Source organism: Jaculus jaculus, chromosome 23 (genome assembly GCF_020740685.1).
Source record: "Jaculus jaculus isolate mJacJac1 chromosome 23, mJacJac1.mat.Y.cur, whole genome shotgun sequence".
In the NCBI taxonomy this organism is placed as follows: domain Eukaryota; kingdom Metazoa; phylum Chordata; class Mammalia; order Rodentia; family Dipodidae; genus Jaculus; species Jaculus jaculus.
Window position 1 is genome coordinate 8,816,024 of NC_059124.1, and position 24,563 is coordinate 8,840,586.

The 24,563-nt window shown below is 51.5% G+C and overlaps 1 protein-coding gene across 1 annotated transcript in view; it reads right to left on the reverse strand.

The window, feature by feature from the left end:
• Positions 1-24,563, reverse strand: part of Vwf (von Willebrand factor) — a 167,817-nt gene that overhangs the window by 69,560 nt on the left and 73,694 nt on the right. Inside the window, exons 19-27 of the mRNA XM_045139643.1 lie at positions 20,204-20,307; positions 18,439-18,577; positions 15,443-15,577; positions 11,951-12,097; positions 7,526-7,666; positions 7,302-7,415; positions 4,766-4,922; positions 3,875-4,033; positions 2,005-2,140 (exon numbers count right to left, since the gene is read on the reverse strand). Of these exons, the coding sequence (XP_044995578.1) occupies positions 2,005-2,140; positions 3,875-4,033; positions 4,766-4,922; positions 7,302-7,415; positions 7,526-7,666; positions 11,951-12,097; positions 15,443-15,577; positions 18,439-18,577; positions 20,204-20,307 (1,232 nt within the window). The remainder of the gene's footprint in view (positions 1-2,004; positions 2,141-3,874; positions 4,034-4,765; positions 4,923-7,301; positions 7,416-7,525; positions 7,667-11,950; positions 12,098-15,442; positions 15,578-18,438; positions 18,578-20,203; positions 20,308-24,563) is intronic.

Sequence of the window (24,563 nt, forward strand, 5' to 3'; positions counted from 1 at the left end):
ATGCTCGCCGGCTTCCTGCGCTCGCTTAGAAAGCTCGCCCCCGGGCAGTGCTCGCTCTTGTTTGTACAGATGGCGGCGCGGGACCCGGCTCCGGCAGCTGCGGCCGCAGCGGCTCCCCAGCCGGCTGAAGTTCTCAAGTTTTAAGTTCCCATTAGGCTTAACTGGTGTCAGGGAGTGGCGCTGAGCATGTCAGCACTTTAATAAATGTTCCCTACTTAGGGGCAGGACTTCAGGAAGCCCGGAGCACTCAACTCCCCCAAAGGCCAAGTTCCCAGAGGCAGTTCAAGTAAAGCCCCCGGGGGTGACAGCAATGAATGTCTTCCCTCCCGCTCCTGAAAGCCTTGTCCTGTGACCTGGACTGGGGCTCCAAGATGCCTGTGTTACACGGAGCAGTCTGGGGCTCCATCTCACTTTCTTCCCTGGATCCCTACCTCCTCCCAAAACTCTGACCTTCACAGACACCTGTCCTCAGACTAGGCATGGTGCCCAGTTACCAAAAGAGCCGAAATGGCATGGTAAGGAAGCGGAAATGCTAATTATCCCAGTTTGATAGCAGAGGTTGCATAAATGTGTTGAGATATTACCCTGAACCCCAATATGTACCTTTTGCTGGGCGTGGTGGCCCACGCCTTTAATCCCAGCACTTGGGAGGCAGAGGTAGGAGGATCGCTGTGAGTTCAAGGCCACCCTGAGACACCATAGTGAATTCCAGGCCAGCCTGGGCTAGACTAAGACCCTACGTCGAAAAAGCAAAAAAAAAAAAAAAAAAAAAAAAAGTACATTTCTACAGGTTAAAGAAGGAGACTCTGTGATCTGTTTTCCCCAGGAAGAGTTTAAAGCTCTCAGAAAGCATACAGGCCTCTTCATAAACAGTTTCAGGAAATGAAAGAGAATCAAAGTCCGGGCTAAGGATGCGTCAGCAGTTAAAAGCACTTGCTTGCAAATCCTGCTGACCCAAGTTCAAGTTTCCCTAGCACCCACATAAAGCTGACTGGAAATGGCTGGTACATCTGTGGTGCCAATGTGCCAGCAATAATAGGGGGTGGCGTCGGGAAAATGTGAAGCTACCAGGACAACTAAACTGGCATCTGTCTGCAGCAGAAAGAGACCCTGCCCCAGAGAGAGGAGAAAGAGACCAAACACCCCACGGTTGTCCACACATGCACCATGGCTTGTGTGCACACGCGCACACACACAACATTCTTTAAAACAAAACACAAACTTAGGGCTGGAGAGATGGCTTAGCGGTCAAGGCATTTGCCTGCAAAGCCAAAGGACCCAGGTTCAATTCCCCGGGACCCACGTAAGCCAGATGCACAAGGGGGCTCATGCATCTAGAGTTCGTTTGCAGCGGCTGGAGGCCCTGGCGCGCCCATTCTCTCTCTCTAATAAATAAATAAAAGTAAAGATTAAAGAAAAAAAGAAATGGAGCTGGGCGTGGTGGCGCATGCCTTTAATCCCAGCACTCGGGAGGCAGAGGTAGGAGGATTGCCATGAGTTCAAGGCCACCCTGAGATGACAGAGTTAATTCAAGGTCAGCCTGGACCAGAGTGAGACCCTACCTCGAAAAACCAAAAAATAAAAAGAAAGAAAGAAATGGGGGGCTGGAGAGATGGCTTAGCGGTTAAGCGCTTGCCTGTGAAGCCTAAGGACCCCGGTTCAAGGCTCGGTTCCCCAGGTTCCACGTTTAGCCAGATGCACAAGGGGGCGCACGCGTCTGGAGTTCGTTTGCAGAGGCTGGAAGCGCCCATTCTCTCTCTCTCCCTCTATCTGTCTTTCTCTCTGTGTCTGTCGCTCTCAAATAAATAAACAAACAAATAAATAAATAAATAATTTTAAAAAAAAAGAAATGGGGTTATTTAAAAAAATCACACACAAACTCTAGACATAAACCAGTGAAGTGATGAATGTGTGACCACACTGAGTGAACTCCCGTATCTCGGCCCACACAGCCAGCTTTTGAGAGCCCACAGAAGACACAGCTGGCCAGCGCGTCAGTTTTACCAAGTCTGGCAATGGGCGGGGTCATCGGGGTTCAAGGTGATCTTCCTCCCTGGGGCCAAGCGCCGGCCGGCCACTTCACACACGGGGCAGTCGCTCAGGTCCACACAGGTCTGCAGAAGCTCGTCCAGAATTTTCCCTGCACAACACACCTCATTAGGAACTGGCCACCTTTCCCACACGGAAGCTCCACCAGTCACTAAAACGGCCCGTCCCAGAAGCCAGCTCTGCCCCGGCTCTCTGGTGGTCCCCACACGGGAGCACCCCCCCGCCCCAGCTATGGGCTTGATCTGCCCCCTCCCTGCAAAGCCGGGAGGGGCTTCCTTCCTCAGTCTCTGTTCTCTCAGGCCCCAGCACAAATGAAATCTTGTCTCCAAGGGACTCCTTGCTCTTCCAAAGCGTGAACTCATTGGCTGTGCTGGTCAACATGACAGCCACCAGCCACTGGAAGCCACTTCAGGTAAATTCAGCAAAATTCGATGAAGTGTAAAAGTGATTTCCTCAAACCCACTAGTCACACTGCATCCAACAGCCCACGTCCACCACTGCAGAGTTCTGTCACAAGTGCTGCTCTCTTGAGCTGGGGAGATGGCTCCGTGGTTAAAGAAAGGCCCTTGGGGATAGGGAGATGGCTCGGTGTTTCAAGGCACTTGCTTGCAAAGCCTGCCAGCCCAGGTTCAATTCCCCAGTATCCACGTAAAGCCAGATGTACTAAGTGGCGCACACGTCTGGAGTTCATTTGCAGTGACAGGAGACCCTAGCACACCCAACCTGTGTTTTGTGTGTGTGTGTGTGCATGCAAGGGCACATGCACATTCACAATTAAATACAAATAGTAAATAAAAAGCAAAGCCTTTGATTACAAAGCCTGCCAGCCCTGGGTTCAATTCCCCAGCCACCCACATAGAGCTGGGTGGGCATTCATTCACAGTGGCAAGAAACCCTGATGCACCCATACATGGGCACGTGCACACACGCAAACATATATGCATGCACATACATGTGCAAATAAGTAAATAAAAATTTACAAAAAGATGAATCCCAGCAATTGTTCCTCTCTAACTCAGGAAGCTGAGGCAAGAGGACTGTGAGTTCAAGGCCAGTCCGGGCTACACAGCAAGACCCTGTTTTCAAAGAAAGAGAGAGGGAGAGAAAAAAAGGAAGGAAGGAAGGAAAAGAAAAGAGGACTAGAGAGATGGCTTAGCAGTTAAGGTGTTTGTCTGCAAAGCCTAAGAACCCCGGTTCAATTCCCCAGTACCCATGTAAGCCAGATGTGTCTAGAGTTCATTTGCAGTGGCTAGAGGCCCAGACACACCCGCTCCTTCTCTTTCTCTCTCTAACTGCCTCCCTCTGTCTCTCCAATAAGTAAGTACAATATATATATGTGTGTATATATATATATATATATATACATATATACATATATATATATGTATATATATATATATATAGAGAGAGAGAGAGAGAGAGAGAGGAGAGAGAGAGAGAGAGAGAAGAGAAGGAAAGGATCCTTAGCCTAAGAGTATGATATTGCTTGGGATATGTGTGAAAGAAAGAAGGAAGAAAGGAAGGGAAGGAGGAAAGGAACAAAGAAAGAGAGAGAAGAAGGAAGGAAGGGATGGAGGTGTTCTACATGATTAAACCACATAGGACTGGAGCAGAGCTAAGTAGCACAGTACAAGAGGCCAGAGTTCTATCTCCAGCACTGCAAAAAAAAAATAATAAAAAACAAATAAATAAAAGGTGGCTAAACTTGATAGAAATTCAACTTGGCCAAACTCAGCGCTGGCCTGTCTTTGGTGAAAGTACCCAAAGAAACAGACCCACTGTAGGGCTTGGGCTAGGGAGACGGTGCCCCAGGCAGAGGCCTCACCTGGAGGGCAGTGTGCGTGGCAGCCCTCCACGCACGTCACAGGGCAGGCCAGCGGCTCGGGGCGCTGGCATGTGACGGGGCAGGCGGGCGCACAGATGTTGTAACGCCACTCACACGCGTAGCCGCTCTCCCGAACGTTCCTCTCCTCGCAGCTCTGGGCTGAAAGGACAGAAGGAGAGGTGGTGACCCCAAGCACAAGGCAGTAGACCAAGAAACCGGGACTAACGGGGACCGTCCCGAGCAGACCCGGGGAGACCCATGATGTGAAGGCAAGGGGCGGGCAAGAACCCGGGATCCCATTAAGGAACAAATGACTGCTGGGTTCACCCACAGTGGGGACTCATGGGGCTTCTTAAAACCACCAAAATTGGAACCCAGATATCTGAAGTAGTTTTCTACATAAAACCATTAAGTCTCTTGTGTCCACGGGAGACAGACTTGACGCATGAGCCGGTCACTTGTGGCAAATAGGATCATGTCTAAGCAACTCTTGTTTTCTCCCCATTAGTGTTTCTCATCTTCTTATTCCAGAATTTCTCTAGAAGAAAGTCCCCCCCATGTATCTTGAACCCAGGCCCCCACTTACTTTTCATGTGACCTTGGTTGGTCATGCCACCATCGAAACTCTCTTCAGACCCATGTCCCTGCCCACTCGCTCTTAGTGTGACCTCCTCACCCACATCATCCTCTCTTCAGGTGCCCATCCCTAACCACTCACGCTGGTGGGAATGTCTTCCTTATCTCTCCATCTTACTCCCCTATGGCCCTGGCATTCCACCCGCACGCTGGACTTGTCCCTCTCTCTCACGACAACGCCCTCCTTCCCTCCACATGCTTTTCAGCACGGTCTCGAGGGAGGGATGTCAAGGCCTTGGGGCGTTGTGGACTCACGACACAGCGTGGCTGTCCTCCAGGCCACCACCTGGCCATGCTGGGCGCACACGTGGGCGTAGGCGGCAATGGTGTCACAGAAGCAGGCGCAGTCCCCGATGGACTCGCAGGAGCAAGTGTCATAAATGCAGATGTCTAGGTATGGCTCGGGGTCCACCTGCAAGAGAAGCCTCAGGTGAGCAGAGCCCAGAGCCCAAAGCCCGAACTGCTCTGACTCACGGTCAGGGTGAGAACGCTCTGATGGTCACCAGGAGGATGGAGACTCCCCCGTAAAAGAGACACACGTTAAAGACTCCAAAGAGGAAATGGTGAAGACGAAGTTCCCTGTCTCTGATACTGAATAAAGCGGGGTCACCAGCCTTCCATGCCACAAGCTGAGACGTTAGGACTTTCTAAAAGAAATCCCCTTCTGTCCATCTTCCACCTCCCTGCCCAGTTGTCCGCAACCCATGGGCACATAAACGTTCCTGCATAAGCACACCCAGGATGACCTCTCCTCACCCAATGCAGCAAATAGAATGGGAGAGTGCATCAGAAACCCCACCCCCGCCCACCGAGGCTACTATGCTGCAGAGCCAAAGTGCAGGTTTAGTGGTCAGTGGGGCCCAGCTGGCCCTAGTTCTTATCCCACGTCTACACGAAGGAAGGAGTGCCCACCCACCACCACGTTCAATCACGCTGACCACTTCCCACTACAGACACCTGACTGGCATCGCACACTGCAGCCTGGATCTGCTGGACTCAAGAGCTCCTCCAGCCTCAGCATCCAGTGCTCTGCCCACTTCCTACCTTTTCCCATCCCAGAAGCACAGCGCTGCTCAGAGCAGCTTGGTTTGCTTGTTTTCAAGGTAGCCGGTACAGGGATGGATCGGCGTTCCCAAGGCATTTCAGATGTCTGAATTCCCTCCCTTGTTGGCACTCACCCACGAAAAGCCTGGCCATTCTAGAGAGCCTGTGCACTGAAAAATCTCTGGATAAACTGAGACTCATGGACAGAACCAGCCATGCCCATGTGTACCTGGCTGTGCCCGCACACATGCGTCCACAGGCATGCCCACAGGAAAAGAATCATGTTAAACTTTGGGGAATGCCTCTTTTTTTTTTTTTGAGAATCTAGGCACAAAAAGAGGCCAAAAGATGAAGACTTAAGAATCACTGAGGGTGGGGGAAGGTGGTGAAGGCCAGAAAACAGCTGTCATGAGAGGAAAACAGCACTGACAACGGGGTGGTCTGCTGGTTAAACAGGGTTCTTCATTGGTTTACTTGTTGCCCGGTGATGGCTAAAGAGCTTCTGATGGTGTTTAAAACAGAACAGTAATGGGCTTAGCAGTTATAAGGCATTTGCCTACAAAGGTTCCATTCCCCAGGACCCACGTTAGCCAGATGCACAAGGGGGGCCACACATGTGTCTGGAGTTCGTTTGCAGTGGCTGGAGGCCCTGGCATGCCCATTCTCCCCCCCCCCCCCCCTCTCTCTCTCTCTCTCTCTCTCTCTCTCTCTCTCTCTCTCTCTCTCTCTCCCTCCCTCCCTCCCTCCCTCCCCCTTTCTCTCTCAAATACATAAATAAATAATAAGAGACCATACAAAGAGGGGACAAGCCCTAACACTGCAGCCAAAGAAGCATCAGCAGCCAAGAGTCACTTCTTGGGAAGCGCTTGGCCCTCTCTGGCTTCCTCCAGAGCTATGGAATCAGGCTGCAGAGATGGCTCAGCGGTTAAGGCGCTTGCCTGCGAAGCCTAAGAGCATCTGTTTGAATCTCCAGATCCCATGTAGCCAGACGCAAAAGCGACGCAAGCATGCAGTTCTGTACACACGCACTAGGGGACACCTGCGTCTGGAGTTCTTCCACAGCACCTGAAAGGCTCTAGTGTGCCCATTCTCTCTCTCTGCCTCCTTCTCTCCCTCCCTCTCTGTCTCTCTCTCAAAAATAAAATAAAGTAAAGGGCCGGGCCTGGAGGTGCACGCCTTTGATCCCAGCACTGGGGAGGCAGAGGTAGGAGGATCGCTGTAAGTTCGAGGCCACCCTGAGACTACATAGTGAATTGCACATCAGCCTGGGCCAGAGTGAGACCCTACGTGAAAAAAACAAAAATCTAAAATAAAATAAAGGTTTCTTTGCCTTATTTTTTTTTAAGTTTTTCTGTTCATTTTTATTTATTTATTTGAGAGTGACGGGGAGAGACAGAAAGAGGCAGAGAGAGAGAGAATGGGCGCACCAGGGCTTCCAGCCACTGCAAACGAACTCCAGACACGTGCGCCCCCTTGTGCACCTGGCTAACGTGGGTCCTGGGGAATCGAGCCTTGAACCGGGGTCCTTAGGCTTCACGGGCAAGCGCTTAACCGCTAAGCCATCTCTCCAGCCCCCCCCCAAATTTTTTTTAAAGAAACTATTGACCCTCCTCCTTACTTCTCAGCAAAGAAAGGACTACCGTGGTGTTTTGGCACGGACTGTCCCCTGGTCATCAGTGCCCACATTAGACATCACGCTTTCACCGCCCCCAGCTCCTTGGGTCTCCCTCCACCCTCAAGGCCTCACCAGCTTGTTGCAGTCCTGGAAAATGTCACTGGTGAGGGTCCGGCAGTATGAGTCCACCATCGTCTGCTTCAGGATATTGTCGTGGCAGGTGGCCGGGGACTTGTCCAGCGGCACCTGGGCACAGAGGAGAGCACGTCAACGATCAGACGGCCACGCGGGAGGGGCTCAGCCCCGAAGGAAGCAGCTCCTGCCACCCCGCTGCCCACCTCCCAGCGCAGACAGACCTTCCTCGTGTTGGCACACTGTGGGCTCACTTTCCAGGAGTCCCCGAAGTCCACGGGGTCCTCCTCCACCTGGAGGGTGTTGCTGGTGAGGTCATTGTTCTGGTTGCCGTCAAAATTCCCACACAGGCCACACACACGCTCCTGGAGGTGCAGGGGAGGAGACAGGGAGCCTAAACGTCAGGCACACTCTCGGGGTGAGGGGAAGGAGGGGACACCCGAGGACCAAGGTCATGGGAAGAGGAAGAGGAGGGGGCATGTGGGGGGGCGGGTAGAGCAGTCAGAAACCCAGAGCAGAACCAAAGGGTCAGCAAAGCCTTCCCCTCGCCAAGTCCTGCTCCCCGGCTTCCTCACTGACTCCATTTCAAAGTTAAGGAGACAGAGACTGGGCCATGTCTCGGGGTCAAAGGCAGAGGTGAGACATAAGGCACTCGGGCCTGGGATCACTGCGGGAACGAACCGCCGCCCTCCCACGTCAGGCTCCACGCAGAGAGAGGAGCTCGCCACCACTGTCGCACGGGTGAGTGTGACGAGAACCAGGGAGGGACGGGGACGGCGTCCGAACCACAGCTGCTCAGGGAAGGCCGGGGATTGCGCACCGGGGCAAGGGTCCTCACGGTGGGCGTGTTAAGTGCACCAGCACCTCCTGTGATGTGAGTGTGAGCCACATCCTGAACAAGCAGGTGTTGCTGCATGGCCACAACTGTCAGGTAAGAGCTATGGGAAGACTGGTGACACTTACCTTACTTCACTGTTTTTAAAATATACTTTTATTTTTTTAATTTTTTTTTTTTACTTTTATTTATTTATTTGAGAGCAACAAACAAAGAGAAAGAGAGAATGGGCGCGCCAGGGCCTCCAGCCACTGCAAACGAACTCCAGACGCGTGAGCCCCCTTGTGCATCTGGGTAACGTGGGTCCTAGGGGAATTGAACCGGGGTCCTTAAACTTCACAGGCAAGTGTCTTAACAGCTAGGCCATCCCTCCATCCTTTACTTCACGTTCCTACATAGTTAGAACCCTGTCTTTGGGATAAAGGAAAACTCCACTTGGCTTCCATAGCAGGATTTGGCTGAATACAATGTGTGTAAATCACTGAGGAGCGTGTCATGTAAGAGAATGTTCTCGCAGTCAAAGAGCAAAAGATCTTTACGTGGCCTAATAGCTCCCACGGAATAGCCACTGCCCTTCCCTGCCCTTGCTGAGTACCGCTCACTGCCAGGCCTACTCAAACACAAGCCCTTCTGTAACGTCCTCTCCCCAAATATTTGCAGTGACACTCCCTCCCTTCCATGAGGACTTTATTCACTTGTCACCTTTCATTCAGACAGGTCTCATCGTGGTAGGGGAGGTCCCTACAAAAATGAATATCTCCACCATAGTTATGGAAGGCAAAGCAGTGGCCCCCGCCAAAAACATTCATACCCTAACCCTAGCCACACGGAGGTGTTATTTTACATGTCGCCATAGTCCACGTATGATTTCAATGTGCTGGAAGCTTGGGCCTACATGTGGTGATATTAAGAAGCAACGGAGGGCTGGAGAGTTGGCTTAGCAATTGAGGCTCTTGCCTGCAAAGCCTAAGGACCCATGTTCAACTCGCCAGGTCCCACATAAGCCAGACGCACAAGGTGACGTGTGCACAAGGATGCACGTGTGCACAAGATGGCACCTGCATCTGGAGTTCCACTGCAGTGGCTGGAGACCCTGGCACGCCGATTCTCTCGCTCTCGCTCTCACTCACTCTCATAAAGAAAAGGCCAGTCTGTTGGGCTTGCCTCCAAAAAAGAAGTAGTAGTGGAACCCTAAGATACAAGGTCTACCAGGGCTTAAATAGGCCATGGGGATATTGCCCTTGCAAGACATTAATGTCATTATTTGTTCTCATAGAACCCCCGTTAGTAGGTTGTTATTGAAAAAAAGAATCTCTTTGGCTTCTTCTCTCACCATGTGATGTTTGTACATGTGGCCTTTCCCCTTCTCCATCCTCACAACGTTGTGACTAGCCAAGAGGATCCATACCAAAGGCCAAACGGACGGAACCACCTGCCCATGGATTTTCAGCCTCCAAGCTATCAGGCGAATAAAACTTTTTGTCTTCATAAAGTGCTCAGGCTCAGCTTCTGTGTTGTAGCAACAGAAAACTGACGGATTCACATTACAGAAAAGCTCGGCTGGTGTGACTTCTTTAAGAACTTGGGGATGGGAGACTGACCTGGATTATCTAAGTGGACCCACAGCAAACACAGAATATGATGAGACAGAGACAGAAGGAGGTGGTGTGTGAAAAGCAAACTAACAGATAGCAGAGAGAAGCAGAGAGAAAAAGGAAGAGAGACTAGAAGATGCTCTATGGCTGGGGGGAGGGTGTGGAAGGTGGGGCGTCCAGCTGAGGTCTCTCCCTGGCTGAAACAGGCCAGGAGGCCCTCAAATGGACTCCCCCATAGAGTTTCTTTCTAGAAGGAATGTATTCCTGCTTTCCAGTGTGAAACTTCTTTGGGGGGGGGAGGGGAAGTGTTGTCTTTTTTTTTTTTCTCTCAAGGAGCTGTTTCATTCTATCTTGGGCTAACCTGGAACTCACTCTTAGTCCAGGTTGGCCTCAAACTCATAGCAATCCTCCTACCTCGGCCTCCCAAGCCATGTGCCACTGTGCCTAGCTTGGTTTGAAACTTGAGGCCTCCAGAAACAGAGCACAACACGTTTGTGCAGTTTATCAACCACAGATGCCAGTAAGGATGTGGAGAAAGAATGTTTATACACAACTGGTGTCGTCCCCATGGAAATCAGTGGGAAGGTTTGTCAAAACACTAAAACTATATAACTGCTCTGTGTGTGTGTGTGTGTGTGCGTGTGTGTGTGTGTAACTACCCAGCTAAAGCACTCCTGGGCACACACACACAGGTCTGTAAGTGAACAGAGATATCCACACCCATGTGAACGGCTGCATGTTCACAATAGCTGGGACATGGAAGCAGCCCAGATGCCCATCAACAGAAAAATGGATGAAGAAAACGGGGTGCAGACACACAGTGAGGTGTTAGTGGGCCATAACATCAAAATCATGACCTTAGCAGGAAAACGGCGTGATTGAAAAAGTTATTTTGTTAAGCAAAAATAAGCCACACACACAAAAACAAATGGCACATGGTTTCTTTCAAATGCAGATGCCACTTTTTAATTTATAAAATATGCTCATGTGTGTGTCGATAATAAAACCAGATAGGGAGCTATGAGAAGGGAAGCAGATCGTAAGGGGGAGGAGGAAAAGGAAGAGACTAGAATACTTCAGAAGTGAGAGCAGAAAGGGGCTACTGGGGGAGGAAGGGGCGGGGGGGGGGGGAACTGGTGGAGGGACAGAGGAGACAATTGAACCACGTGTGCCTGGGAATGCTGCTAATAAAACCCACGACCCCGTCTGCTAATTTAAAAAGTCCGAGTCCCAGCCAGTTAGACCTGGTATAAAGGATGCCCCCCTTCCCAAAAAAGACGTCCTCAGCAATTTACGATTACGATCGCTCTCAGAAGGCGTTGGCCTGCGGCCCACCAGTAAGGCAACACCCCAGGGGGCTGGGCAGGGCTCCCGTCATAGCGTCTGTGATCTCCGACTCTTTTTTTAAATTATTTTTTATGATTAACAACTTCCAGGATTGTAAACAATATCCCATGTTAATTCCCTCCCCCCACTTTCCCCTTTGAAACTCCACTCTCCATCACATCCCCTCCCCCTCTCAATCCATCTCTCTTTTATTTCAGCACTGAAACATCTCTATCACACCTTCCAAGGGTCAGGGTCCACTGCAGAAGAGGTGGCAGAAAGAATGTAAGAGCCAAAGGAAGGGTAGGACTCCTTACATTGTGCTCCTCCAGACACAAAATGGCCTGGATATCCATGACTTCACAGTGCCTGACACTACCTACACAAGACCATCATAACAGGAGAAAAAAGATGATCTTTGACCCTTTAGGTTCGAAATATAAAGAGAAGGCTGGGCGTGGCAACGCACACCTTTAATTCCAGCACTGGGGAGGCAGAGGTAGGAGGATCGCTGTGAGTTCGAGGCCACCCTGAGACTACATAGCGAATTCCAGGTCAGCCTCGGCTAGAGTGAGACCCTACCTGGGAAAACCAGAGAGAAAGAAAGAAGGAAGGAAGGAAGGAGGGAGGGAGGGAGGGAGGGAGGGAGGGAGGGAGGGAGGGAGGGAGGGAGGGAGGGAGGGAAGGAAGGAAGGAAGGGAGAAAAGAAAAGAAGGAAAGGAAAAGAGAAGCTGTCCTGTTGACTCCTGCAATTCCTTCCTTTGTACAAATCACCTCAGGCCAGTCAAAACAATTTGTGGGGGGCCAATTCAGTCCTCGCCCTGTGCCGCTGGCCCCGGTGGCTCAGAGCGCACAGCAAGCCACGGGCAACGCGAACAAGGCGGGCTGCTCACCTGGAAGGTCTGCTTCAGAGCCACGGAAACGCTGAGGTGACGGTCCCAGAGCACCGACACGCCTCGGCCCAGCAGCAGAAGGACGTAGCGGCCAGACTCCACCACCTCAAGGTGGGATTCATCTCTCATGGGCGCCTTCACGTGCACCTGGGGGAAGACGGCGCAGGAGACGGGTAAGAAAGGCCTGGTGCGCGCTGATTCACACCGCCTGCTCAGGTCACTGCCCACAAACATTGGTGCCGCCCCGCCAGGCCTGGGTGCCACTTTCCATCCACCACATCAGGTCATTTCTTTGTTTTGTTTTTTTTTTAATTTTTGTTTATTTTTACTTATTTATTTGAGAGCAACAGACAAAGATAGAAAGAGGCAGAGAGACAGAGGGAATAGGCACGCCAGGGCCTCCAGCCAATGCAAACGAACTCCAGACGCGTGCGTCCCCTTGTGCATCTGGCTAACGTGGGACCTGGGGAACCGAGCCCCGAACCGGAGTCCTTAGGCTTCACAGGAAAGCGCTTAACAGCTAAGCCATCTCTCCAACCCAACATCGGGTCGTTTCTGTGCCCATCTCACCTGCAAGCTTCCAAAAATCCACCAGTACGAGATGGTAAGAGAGTTGGTGGTGAAAACACAACAAAACCGCATCGCTCACTGCTTCACAAAAAAAAAAAAAAAAAAAGTGGGGCTGGAGAGATGGCTTAGCAGTCAAGGCATTTGCCTATGTAGCCAAAGGGCCCAGGTTCGATTCTCCAGGTCCCACATAAGCCAGACGCACAAGATGATGCACATGTCTGGAGTTCGTCTGCACTCTCTGGAGACCCTGGCATGTTCATTCTCTGTCTCTAATAAATAAATAAAATATTAAAAAAAAAAAGTGGAGGTAGAGGCCAGACGTAGTGGTGCACACCTTCATCCCAGCACTCGGGAGGCAGAGATAGGAGGATCGCCATGAGTTAGTTCGAGGCCACCCTGAGACTACATAGTGAATTCCAGGTCAGCCTGGACTAGAGTGAGACCCTACCTTGAAAATCTACACTAAATATATAAAAAAGTGGAGGTATTTTGGCCTTTGGTCGGTCATTAGCTAGCAGTTCCTGGCTTGTAATTTTATTTTTTTTTTTTGGTTTTTCGAGGTAGGGTCTCACTCTGGCTCAGGCTGACCTGGAATTCACTCTGTAGTCTCAGGGTGGCCTCGAACTCTTGGCGATCCTCCCACCTCTGCCTCCCGAGTGCTGGGATTAAAGGCGTGCGCCACCACGCCCGGCATGGCTTGTAATTTTAAACACCTCTGCTCTCAATTGTTTGAAAACAATCGGCCCTTCTGTAACAAAGAGCTTTCCTGTTCCCCACCTCCCGCTCCTGAGAGTGGCGGTCACTGACGGCCAGAGCTAAAGGACAAGGGGGACAGTGTGGCCCAGGGCTCCAGGCAGAGGATGTTAGGAGTCTAGCCTGGATCTCGCCCTGGCGGAGTCATCATCACTTCTACCCCTAGCCAAAAGCCCATTGCAGCACCCCGCCCGATGCTCAGACTTGCAAAGTGGAGGCCTGTGCCACCCTCTCTGCGGAGTGGCACGCCACTGCCGAGCGGGTCACGTGTTCAGAGTCACACCTCGTAGACCCTCACACCTCCACCCCGCTTCACCCCTGTCATCAGCCCAGGGAGAACTGCCCTGTGAACTACTTGGAAAGTAGGAGGGGGGCTGGAGAGATGGCTTAGCGGTTAAGTGCTTGCCTGTGAAGCCTAAGGACCCCGGTTCGAGGCTCGTATTCCCCAGGACCCACGTTAGCCAGATGCACAAGGTGGCGCACGCGTCTGGAGTTTGTTTGCAGTGGCTGGAGACCCTGGCGCGCCCTTTCTCTGTCTCTCTCTCTCTCTCTCTCTGCCTCTTTCTCTCTGTCTGTCGCTCTCAAATAAATAAATAAAAATAAACAAACAAAAAAAAGAAAGTAGGAGGAGTTCACAGGAGAATCGGGGTGACAAGAGAAGGGAATGTAATCAAAATATATTATGTACATGAATAAAAATTGGGAGGAGGGGCATTGAAGAGAGGCAAGGAGGATGAGAATCAACTAAAACAAACTATATTGTCCCGCCTGTCCCCAGCTGTCAAGGGTGACTGCTCACACAAAGACAGGATGCAGGCAGTGGCCACGGCAGAAAACGGAGATGCCGGGACAGCCTGGAGCCCAGCCCTCGGGACGCGCTGGCCCAGCAAGTGGCCAGGCCAGCTAAACCGAACCTGTGGCCTGAATGCAGAGTCCTGGGCCCCCTCCCCAGCCTGAGGCAGAAGCTCATGTCGGAACCCCAGGATCCGAACGCCAGGTCAGATCTCCTGGGAGAGGGCCGCTGCCCCAGCTGGCAGGAAGGGGGCCAAATCTGCTTACTTCGCCTTTCAGCACTTCGGAGACGTTGGCGAAGGGCTGAGCACGGAGCTCGGCGGCAGAGAGCTCGTCCGGTGAGCGCGTGAGGCCCCCAGGCGCCGGGGTAGGGAAACTGAAAACTCGCCCCCAACAGCAGTTCAGTACGTACACCCACCGTTTTTGTTTTGCTTTCTGCAGTTCCAATTAACTATTAACTACTAGGATCTGAAAATGTTACATGGAAAACTCCTAAAATGAGCAACGACAAAGTTTCAAATAACTTTCAGTACAACACACTGTTGCGATGGTCCTATTTTATTACGAGTTGTCTTCAATAGTTTTTCTGTTTTGTTTCGGTTTGGTTTTGGGTTTTTCTTTTTCTTTTTGTTTTACGAGGTAGGGTCTCACTGGAGCCCAGACTGACTTGAAATCCACTATGTAGTCTCAGGGTGGCCTCGAACTCATGGCAACCCTCCTACCTCTATCTCCCGAGTGCTGGGATTAAAGGCGTGCGCCACCACACCCGGCTTGGTTTTTTTCGAGGGAGGGTGTCACTCTAGTCTAGGCTGACCTGGACTAGAATTCACTATGTAGTCTCAGGATGGCCTTGAACTAATGGCGATCCTCCTACCTCTGCCTCCCGAGTGCTGGGATCAAAGGCGTGCGCCACCACGCCTGGCTGCCTTTTATAGTTTTGTTGTGCTTATGAAATAATTAAACGTCATCACAGATAGGTACTTGTAGGACACATTGGTTCTGAACTACCTGCGATTCCAGGCATCCACCGGGAGTCTTGTCTCACCGTGGCTAAGAGAGGCGACTGTGGGGAGGGGGGGGTTCTTGCTCGTCATATTCTGGCCCCCCACCCCCACTGCAGCATCAATTGCTGCTCTTCCCGCGTGTAGGCTAACTCCATTACACATCCTTCTTCACACACTTTAATAAAAATTGGACCATAGTGTCTGTATTGGTCCGCAACTTGTTCTGCTCATAAGATGGCACGTCATGGCCGGATGATACCCTTCGACCTCGTTCTCCCGATGACTGACCGCTACACTAACAGTTCTGAATGGACAGTAAATTCCCCTGGCAAGCGGGCAAAGGAACGAAGGGGGACAAGAGGCTGGCACTCACCTCACCGTCAAACAGCTCAATCTCCCCTCCTTCCATCAGGATGGTAACCCGCTTCTTACATTTCACTGAAGGATAGCTGCACCCCACATTCCCCACCAGGATCCGAAAGGTCCCAGAGCTACTGACACAGTAATCCTGAGGAAAGAGGGGGTCAGGGAAAATAAAAATAAAATTTGCTCCTGCTTTCTCTCCCAGACCAGAAAATGGCTTCTCATCCACTGGAACCTTTGAGCGCGTGTCACAGAACGGTTCAATATGTGTTGCGTATGGGGGGCGGGGTGGCATCCCCAGTGGGGTGGGGTGGCATTGAGCACACAGTGGAGAAGGAAGGGCAGCAGTGAGGGCACAGACACATCGGGCCCCGGCCTTGCTCCCCTTGTTTCTCGATCCCGCATGAGGGAGAAGGGCGGTTCCTCCATGCAGAACCTCTGGTCGGCTGGCCCAGCTATGTAAGCAGAGATGGCCCAAGTCAGCCCCACAGCTCCTGAGCTGCCATTTCTGGTAAGAGAAACCGTCCCTGTTGGTCAACCACATGCCAAGTGAAGCCAAAGGGAACATGTGTCTGGCAAAGAGCTCCCCCGTGGTGGCTTTTACTGGGGGGGAGGGATGAGGAAAAAAAAAAAAAAAGGAAAATATCAGCTGGGAAATGCTAGGTGCAGGTCTGGGGGTGCCACGAACGAGACAGCCCTGGGGAAACCGCGCGCTTCTCTGTCTGGTCCACACAGGCCATATCGTAGCAGTCACAAAAATGCACATGTTCATACAAACATGCGCAGATATGCACACATACACACACATACATATGTCCACATAAACACAAACACGCACATACATCCATACATGTACTTACATGCACACGCATACAAAGACACAAAAATACATGCACATGTACACATATAAAAGTGCTAAATATAGATGTGTGTATATACATACCCGTGCAGGTGTATACATGCATATATATATGTGTATAAACATACACACCTACATACTGCACACCCACATACGTATGTATATGCATGTGCACACGTACACACATACACGCATCGGCATACACACCCAGGAGAAAAACCAGCCTGCCCATCTCATAGTGAGAACTGGTCCACTTTGGTGTGGTTAAACGGGTTTGGGCCGGTTCCTGGATCGCACAGGCCAGAGGCACAGCAAAGGCTGGCGTTTAGCTCATTTTTGTCACCAGCTGACTTCTGAAGAAGAGAGAAGCCAAATGGTGACACCTCCCACAGGAAGGGGGGAGCAGGGTGGCTAGGACAAGGCACCAGGAGGGGCCAACAGCGCAGCTGGGGCAAGGAAAAGGTGCGACACATCACTGGAGAGGGAGCTTCCTAAAGATGGACCGCTTGGGCAGGATCCCGGGCCAGGGACGAGCAGGGGAGAGGAGACGCACTGACTCCTGGGCTTCTCCATGCTGCCCAGAGAGCTGAGCCACAGAGCCGGGGCCAGCCTAGATTTTGCTGCTGATTCCGGGGGGCAGATCAGTGTGGCTCCCTTTTCTAGACCAGGGGAAGACCTGGGTGAGGAAGGGGGGCAACAACCAAGTCCGTATGTGTCAGAAAAGCCAATGCAAAGTGAGTGTTCTCTTTCTCTCTCTCTCCCTCTCTCTCTCTCTCTCTCTCTCTCTCTCTCTCCCCATCTTGCTGCCTGCCTCTCCTTGGGCCAGCTGAGGTGTGTGAACTGAAGCCGGCTGGCTGAGCTTCCACTGAGAAAGCACTCGTTCTTCTTGCTGGCCGACCTGGTGTCAATGGCAAACGTAAAAGTTTATAGGTGAGGCTGGAGAGATGGCCCAGCTGTCAAGCCACTTGCCGAAAAAGCCTACTGACCTGAGTTTGATTCCCCAGCACCCACATGAAGCCAGTTGCACAAAGTAGTGCATGCATCTGGAGTTCATCTACAGTGGCTAGAGGCCCAGGTACAAATAAATAAATAATAATACAAATGATAATCATAAATATAAATTTATAAATCATAGATAAATAAAAATATCAGCCAGGCATGGTGGTGCACGCCTTTAATCCCAGCACCTGGGAGGCAGAGGTAGGATTGCCATGAGTTTGAGGCCACCCTGCGACTTTGTAGTGAATGCCAGGTGAGCCTGGGCTAGAGTGAAACCCTACCTCGAAAAACCAAAATAAATAAATAAATAAATATTTTAAAAAATTATCCAGGCATGGCGGTGTATGCCTTTAATCCCAGTACTTGGGAGACAGAGGTAGGAGGATTGCCATGAGTTCAAGGCCACCCTGACACTTCGTAGTGAATTCCAGGTCAGCCTGGGCTAGAGTGAAATCCTACCTCAAAAAACCAAAATAAATAAATATTTTTTAAAACTTACCCAGGCATGGCGGTGCATGCCTTTAATCCTAGCACTAGGGAGGCAGAGGTAGGAGGATCACCATGAGTTCAAGGCCACTCTGAGACTACATAGTGAATTCTAGGTCAGCCTGAGCTAGAGTGAGACCCTACCTCAAAAATAAAAGTTTCCAGGCACCCACAAGTAGGAAGAGGGAGACACAGGGGCCAGCACCTGACTTGCCAGCGAAGATGGCCCATGACAGGGCCTCACCAACTCCCATCTGAAATGGCACCAAGTTAAAACTGAAAGCAGGGTCATGTGCCATGGACTCATATGCCAAGCAGCAACCTCCTGGCAACCATCCCCTGCCCAGCACTCCTTCGTAAGAGTGTCCACACACACACACCTGCACCAAGGTGCTAGCAGGGAGGTTCATGTCCTCAGAACAGAAGGGAGGCCTTCCCTACGCCAATCTGACCAGCCAGGCCACTTCTCTCCTGTCCTTCGAAGTCTCAAGTGAGCCCAAGGAAAGGGGACAGTCTCGCTTTGACATTCAAACCTCCCGCGAGGGACTGGAAGAGTCCTACAGCAAAAGGTGACCCCCAAGTTCTTACGACAGACACAACGGCCGGATCCCAGCAGAAAACAGCCCCTCCTGGCCCTGCTTAGACCTCGCCCTCGGGCTCACCTGTGCCAAAACATACTGGCACTCTCCAGGGAACATGTACTTGAGTCCGTCAAAGGTGAGGTAGTGGGCCATTCCGATGGCAGAGCACGTGGCGTCGCACACGTGATCCGTGCAGTTCCACTTCCGGTCCCGACAGACACTGGGAAGGGATCACACGCGTGACAAGTGAAGCATTCTGGGTGCGAGGGGTCCAGCCAAGTCTCAGGAACAAGGAGGCAGCAGGGAATTTGCATAGAATTTGCAGTGTGTGCCCCCAACCCCCCCCCAAGCCCTCCAGGAAGCATCGAGAAAACAGGCGAGAGGGAAGCCATACTGCTTCCAGATCCAAGGGGGAAACTGAGGCAAGACAGAAAAAGATTGTCCAAGTTAATCGGGGCAGCTGGAGTAAAGGCCGGGACCCTCTCCAAGCAGTTAGGCCTGGGCTTGCTGGAGCTTGTGCCCACCCCAAAAGCCACACTGGCCCACCACTGACAGGCCCGCTGCTGCTGCTGAACGCCCCCCCCCCCAGGCTGGTAAGACGAAGAAGCAGGGACGTTCTGAGGCTGGAAAACAGCCTGGGCACGAACGTCTGCCAGGAGCGGTTTGGTGCGCGTTAGCTATACGTTTAAATCTGTGCTCCTTCGCCAGCCACACACCGCAGCCTCGCGCCCTCTGAAACCAGAGCTGACCTCAGGGAGCCCACACATGCGTCAGAGCGCTGACCTCAGGCAGCCCCCTGTCCACACGGGTCCCTTCCTAAGACTGTGCACCCCTGCGAAGTGGGAGAGACGGGGTGAAGCAGAAGCACAAGAGGTCCTGGGAAGGATGACCAAGAAAGGCAGAAGAGAACCAGCCCCCCTCAAACATTATAAACCCTCTCTCAGATGAACCGGCCTCATGATTCACCCACGAAGAATAAAATCGCCTCCCTTGCAGGGAAATGGGTGGAACTGGAGGATCATCGTGTTAAGTGAAATAAGCCAGGTTCAGAAGGACAAATATCAGAGGGGTTTTTTTTTCTCATATATGTAATTCTAGACTTTTTTTTTAAAATAGATATAAAAATAGAAAGGGACGCCAGGTATGGTGGCGCATACCTTTCATCCCCACACTCAGGAGGCAGAGGTAGGAGGATCGCCGTGAGTTCGAGGCCATCGTGAGACTACACGGTGAATTCCAGGTCAGCCTGAGCTAGAGTGAGACCCTATCTCGAAAAACAACAACAGCAACAAAAAAGTAGAAAGGAGAAAGGGGACTATTTGGGGGAGTGGAGGAACCAGTATGAGTGGGGAGGAGGACAAGAAAGGGTAATAGGGAAAGACACGTGATCGAAGCACATTGTATGTCTGTAGGTAAGTATCATAATGAAACCCATAACTTTATACAACTAATAAAAAAAAGAGGGAAGGGAGGGAGGGAAGGAATTAAAGAGGGGAAAGAGAGAAGGAAGGAAAGAAGGAGGAAGGAAGGAGGGAAGGAAGGGGAAGAAAGGGAGGGAGAGAGGGAGGGAGAGGAGCCTCCTAACTCATCCCATTCTGACAGCGTGTTCAAATAGACAGCTAGTCTATTTGGAGCACAGTCCCCCCTCCCTGAACAGAAGCACCCTTCCCGTATTGGAGAACAACGTGCAGATGGGCGAAGAAGGGACGGTAAAGGTCTCCACTTCAAAGATGGAGAAACGAGACGTGCGGAGGACAGGGCAGGAGTGTGCTCGGATTCCCAAAGGGCATGAGGTAAGCGCCTGAGGTCCCGAGTCCGCTTCCACGGCCAGTCCTCAGGGCCTCACCAGGTGTTGCAGTTGATCGTCACTGTGTCTCCTGGGGCGTACTCTTTGCCCTGGTGGAAGCAGGGGCATCTTTCCAGGGCCACACACCTGTTCTCATGCCGCACCTGTAGGAAAAGAAGCCGGAGAGCCATGGAGAGCAACTCCAGGCACCGGTGAGGAAGGGCCATCAGAGCTGGCGGCAGCCGGGGGAGCCCAGCTTGAGGTGGGGGACGGAGCCAGCATGACAGGCGTGACCACAGACTGGCCAGGACAGAGAGAGCCCCCCCCCCGACACACACACACACACAGGCTAGGGCCTGGCAGACAGGGGCATCATCTATACTCATGTGCCCAGCCAGCTAAAGACTGACTTCTCATGCCCCCGACACCCTACTGGGTGATGGAGCTAGGGAAGATTCCAGAAACCCACACAAGAAGCCCTGGTCTTGCCACTTCCCACAAAGGACAGAGACTAATGGAGAACCATTTACTACTGAAGTACAAGGGGGCGGGGGGGAATGCAAACAATCAAATGTTCAATGATAGGAAAATGATTAAATTCTTAAGGAATCCCCAGGAGCTGGGATCCCACAGAGCTGTTAGAATGGCTCTTGGGAAGACTCTTCAATGAGGTGAGAAATGTCTATCTGTGCTGTGAATGTTTAAAATGGGGAAGAAAACCGTGCAAACATATGGTCCCAATTTCACATATATATGTAATACATATTTTTTTATTAAACAAAAGACTAAAAGGAAATAGAGAAGTTGCCTCCAGGTGGTGTTAGAGAAGAATGAGGACTTCTTTTCTTTTGTGGTTTAAAATATTTTTTCCAAATGTTTTTCAATGAGTGGGTGTTATATTTATAATTAAAGAAAGGGGAAGTAGGGTTTCATAAAATTAAGACGCATGCCAGGCATGGTGGTGCGCGCCTTTAATCCCAGCACTCGGGAGGCAGAGGTAGGAGGATGGCCGTGAGCTCGAGGCCACCCTGAAACTACATAGTGAATTCCAGGTCAGCCTGGCCTAGAGTGAGACCCTACCTCGAAAAATCCAAAAATAAATTTAAAAAAATGAAGAAGAAAGCTGCAGCTTGAACAGAGTGAGCGTGGGGGAGTGTTCAGGCCATTCAATGCTGGACACGTGTCCAGATGACCCTCCACCCAAGGGCACCTCCTCACAGTATCCAGTACTCTAACACTCACTGGGGGGGAGGAGGGTCTCTTCTTTCCTGCCCTCTAGGCCCCCGAGGAAGTTGTTCCTAAGCAAGGATAAGGGATAAGCAAGAACCCGCAGGCCTGTGAACAGCTGAAACTGCCCCACCCAACCACAACACACAGATGAGCCACTACCCCCACCCCAGTAGCACCCCTGGACGTCTACGCTGCCGGGACTGGTGGGGCCTGACCTTGGTCCTCTAAAGGAGGCCCAGGTCACCCTCGGTGAAGATGCACAAAGGGACCTTGTGAGGACAGGCGCCTGGTCTGGATGGCTGACCATTCCCCAAGGCTTGGACAGAGGAAGTCCTGGAAACAGAACTGAGCAAAGTGTGTACGTGTCAGAATCATTGTTAAAACTGTATGTGAGTGACTCTGTGTGTGTGTGTGTGTGGTGTGTTATGTGTGACATGTGTGTATGCATGTGACGTGTGTATGCGTGTGGCATGTGTGTGTGTGTGTGTGTGTGTGTGTGAGAAGAATAACATTTGCTGCTTAACGCCTTCAGGACACGTCCCCAAGCCCCTCACCACCTAACTGCCGGCAAGGAAGGTGCAGAATGACAATCAGGTCACCCAGCATGTCCTGGCAGTGACCGGCAGTGACCAGCAGGGCCGGTTCTCGGGGGTGGGGGAGACAGTGAGCGGAGGAGCCCGGCAGGGTGGGCCAGGGAAGGCAGGGGCACTAAGGGACTGCAGGCATCTCTGGTTCCACCACAGCGAGGGGTCTTGCCTACTCCCCAGCTCTGCTTACACTCAAGTCCAAGGCCCACCACCTCTGCCCCCTAGTGGCTATTCCAAGAATGACCTGCATGCACACTACGGTCCTTAATGGAGACCTTAATAGGAGTCAGGAAAGGCCGGGGCGCTCCTCTCCTCGGCCAGCCGTGCATCTACGGCAGGTGGGCAAGGAGCTGCCAGGCTTCCCAGCGGGCCTAGGGTGCCTAGGGCACGCTTATGTCTCCCCAGGATATTTGCCCCAATTGTTAAAGAGCCCCGTGCAGCCATGACCTAGGGAGCCCTGGCCCCTCCTAAGGTGCACCTCACCCTCAAACCCCAGCTCGGAGAGGAGAATGGGCTGCCCCACGTGGCTGATGTGCCCTCCTGTCCTGTCCTGCCCTGTCCTGAGCTCTGAGCTCTCGCTGGCCAAGCGCACATGCCACTCTGCCCTGACAGCAACAAGCAAAAGGCACGTCATTAACCAACGGGCTGAAGGACCCAGCCAGGAGTCAGCGTTAAGTGAAGCTGGCTGTGGGGGCTGCGGTGGTGACGACCACCAAGGGAGGACAGGGTTTCCACCCACTGTGTGAAGAGAGGTGACCAGACAACAGCCTAGCAAAAAGCACCCAGAGAAGTCCAAAGCCTTCAAGCAATCCGCTGCAGTTGAGAGTTACAAAGACAAGCGTGAACTGTGGGGGAGGTGAGAACTGGCCCAGGAGTGGAGGAGCTGGCGCAGCAGTCCCGACAGCACCTTGTGTCAAGCCACTGGAACCTTGGCCGCGACAAGAGGACCGTCGTTTCTGCCTACTGTGTATCATTCGGACACCAAGATAAAATGTGTAAGTGTCCTTCCAAGAAATGGCAGAAATACCCTGTGATTTATCAACTCATGGTTCTTACAGGTCGTTCATGCTGAGCACATGGTACTAGGTTTTGGTCAGCTCCAAGAGAAATTATAAAATGAAAATTAAAAGAAAAAAAATCTTGGTTTCAGCCAGGCGTGGTGGCGCATGCCTTTTAATCCGGGCAGTCGGGAGGCAGAGGTAGGTGGATCGCCGTGAGTTCAAGGCCACCCTGAGACCACAGAGTGAATTCCAGGTCAGCCTGAGCTACAGTGAAACCCTATGTTGAAAACCCCAAACAACAACAACAAATATATATATCATATTACTTCTCTCTGAAAAGGCCTCCTTTCTTCCCTACTATATATGAATACCATAGAAACTCATTCCCCCAAAAATAAAGGTTGCCTCCAACTATATCTGATGGTTCCACTCCACCAGTATTTTCAGCTCAGCATAGCTGATTTCAACAAGCTTCAGATTAACAGGAAATCAATCTGACTAGATAACTCACACTAAAAGGTGAACGACAGGTGCTATGAGGGTTTATTAGGTTGTAAATTTTTTTATAAGCTCCTGCTTATTAACCAAAACGAATATACCCAGCACGTTTCAGTGAGCCTGATTAGGTGACACATTTGGGGAAAGCTCAGGAAGTAATTTTGAGAGAGAAAGGTTTCTTGGATCTTTTAAATGTTTGCAACTTGTGCTGGGTATGCAGCTCATGGGCAAAGCTCTTGTCCAGCATGCACGAGGCCCTGCGTTCCATCCTGGCACTGAGATACAAAATAAAATAAACATATCTCAGAGGATGGCAATGCCCACATATGAAGCTAACGCTGGAGGGGCCCTTGTGCCTTCGCTCTCGATTCTAAACAGCCTTTCAGGGCTGGAGAGATGGCTTAGTGGTTAAGGTGCTTGCCTGCAAAGCCAAAGGACCTCGGTTCAATTCCCCAGGACCCACGTAAGCCAGATGCACAAGGAGATGCGTGCATCTGGAGTTCATTTGCAGTGGTCGGAAGCCCTCGCACGCCCTCCCCTTCCCTCCCTACCTCTCTCTCTCTGCCTCTTTCCCTCTCTCAAATAAATAAAAATAAAAATAGTTTCTAAAAAATGTAAAGGAGACTCTAAACAGCCTGTCACAGGTGCCAAGAAGTTTCCTAACAATCACAGAACCAAATACCAGTTTGGAAAATGTAGCCCCTAGCTTTCAAAGACTAAGTTATCATCTCCCAGCCAGCCTTTCTTTCCCCAGAGGCCTAATAAGCATTTGAGCTCCAATGGCCTGGCTGCAGGATTGGCCAGGAGGCCCCAGAAAGAACCTGCTGGAGGAGAGGGCAGGGCCATGGCTTGACTTTACTGCCACACAGTGGTGGAAGCAGGAAGTGCATCGGCTGAAAAGACTGGATGCCTCAACCAAGCAAGAAAGTTTGGGAGAATTTTCTAATTCAAGACTCATCTTGGAGCCAGGCGTGGTGGCGCACATCTTTAATCCCAGCACTCGGGAGGCAGAGATAGGAGGATCGCCGTGAGTTCGAGACCACCCTGAGACGACACAGTGAATTCCAGGTCAGCCTGGGCCCTACCTCGGGGAAAAATAAATAA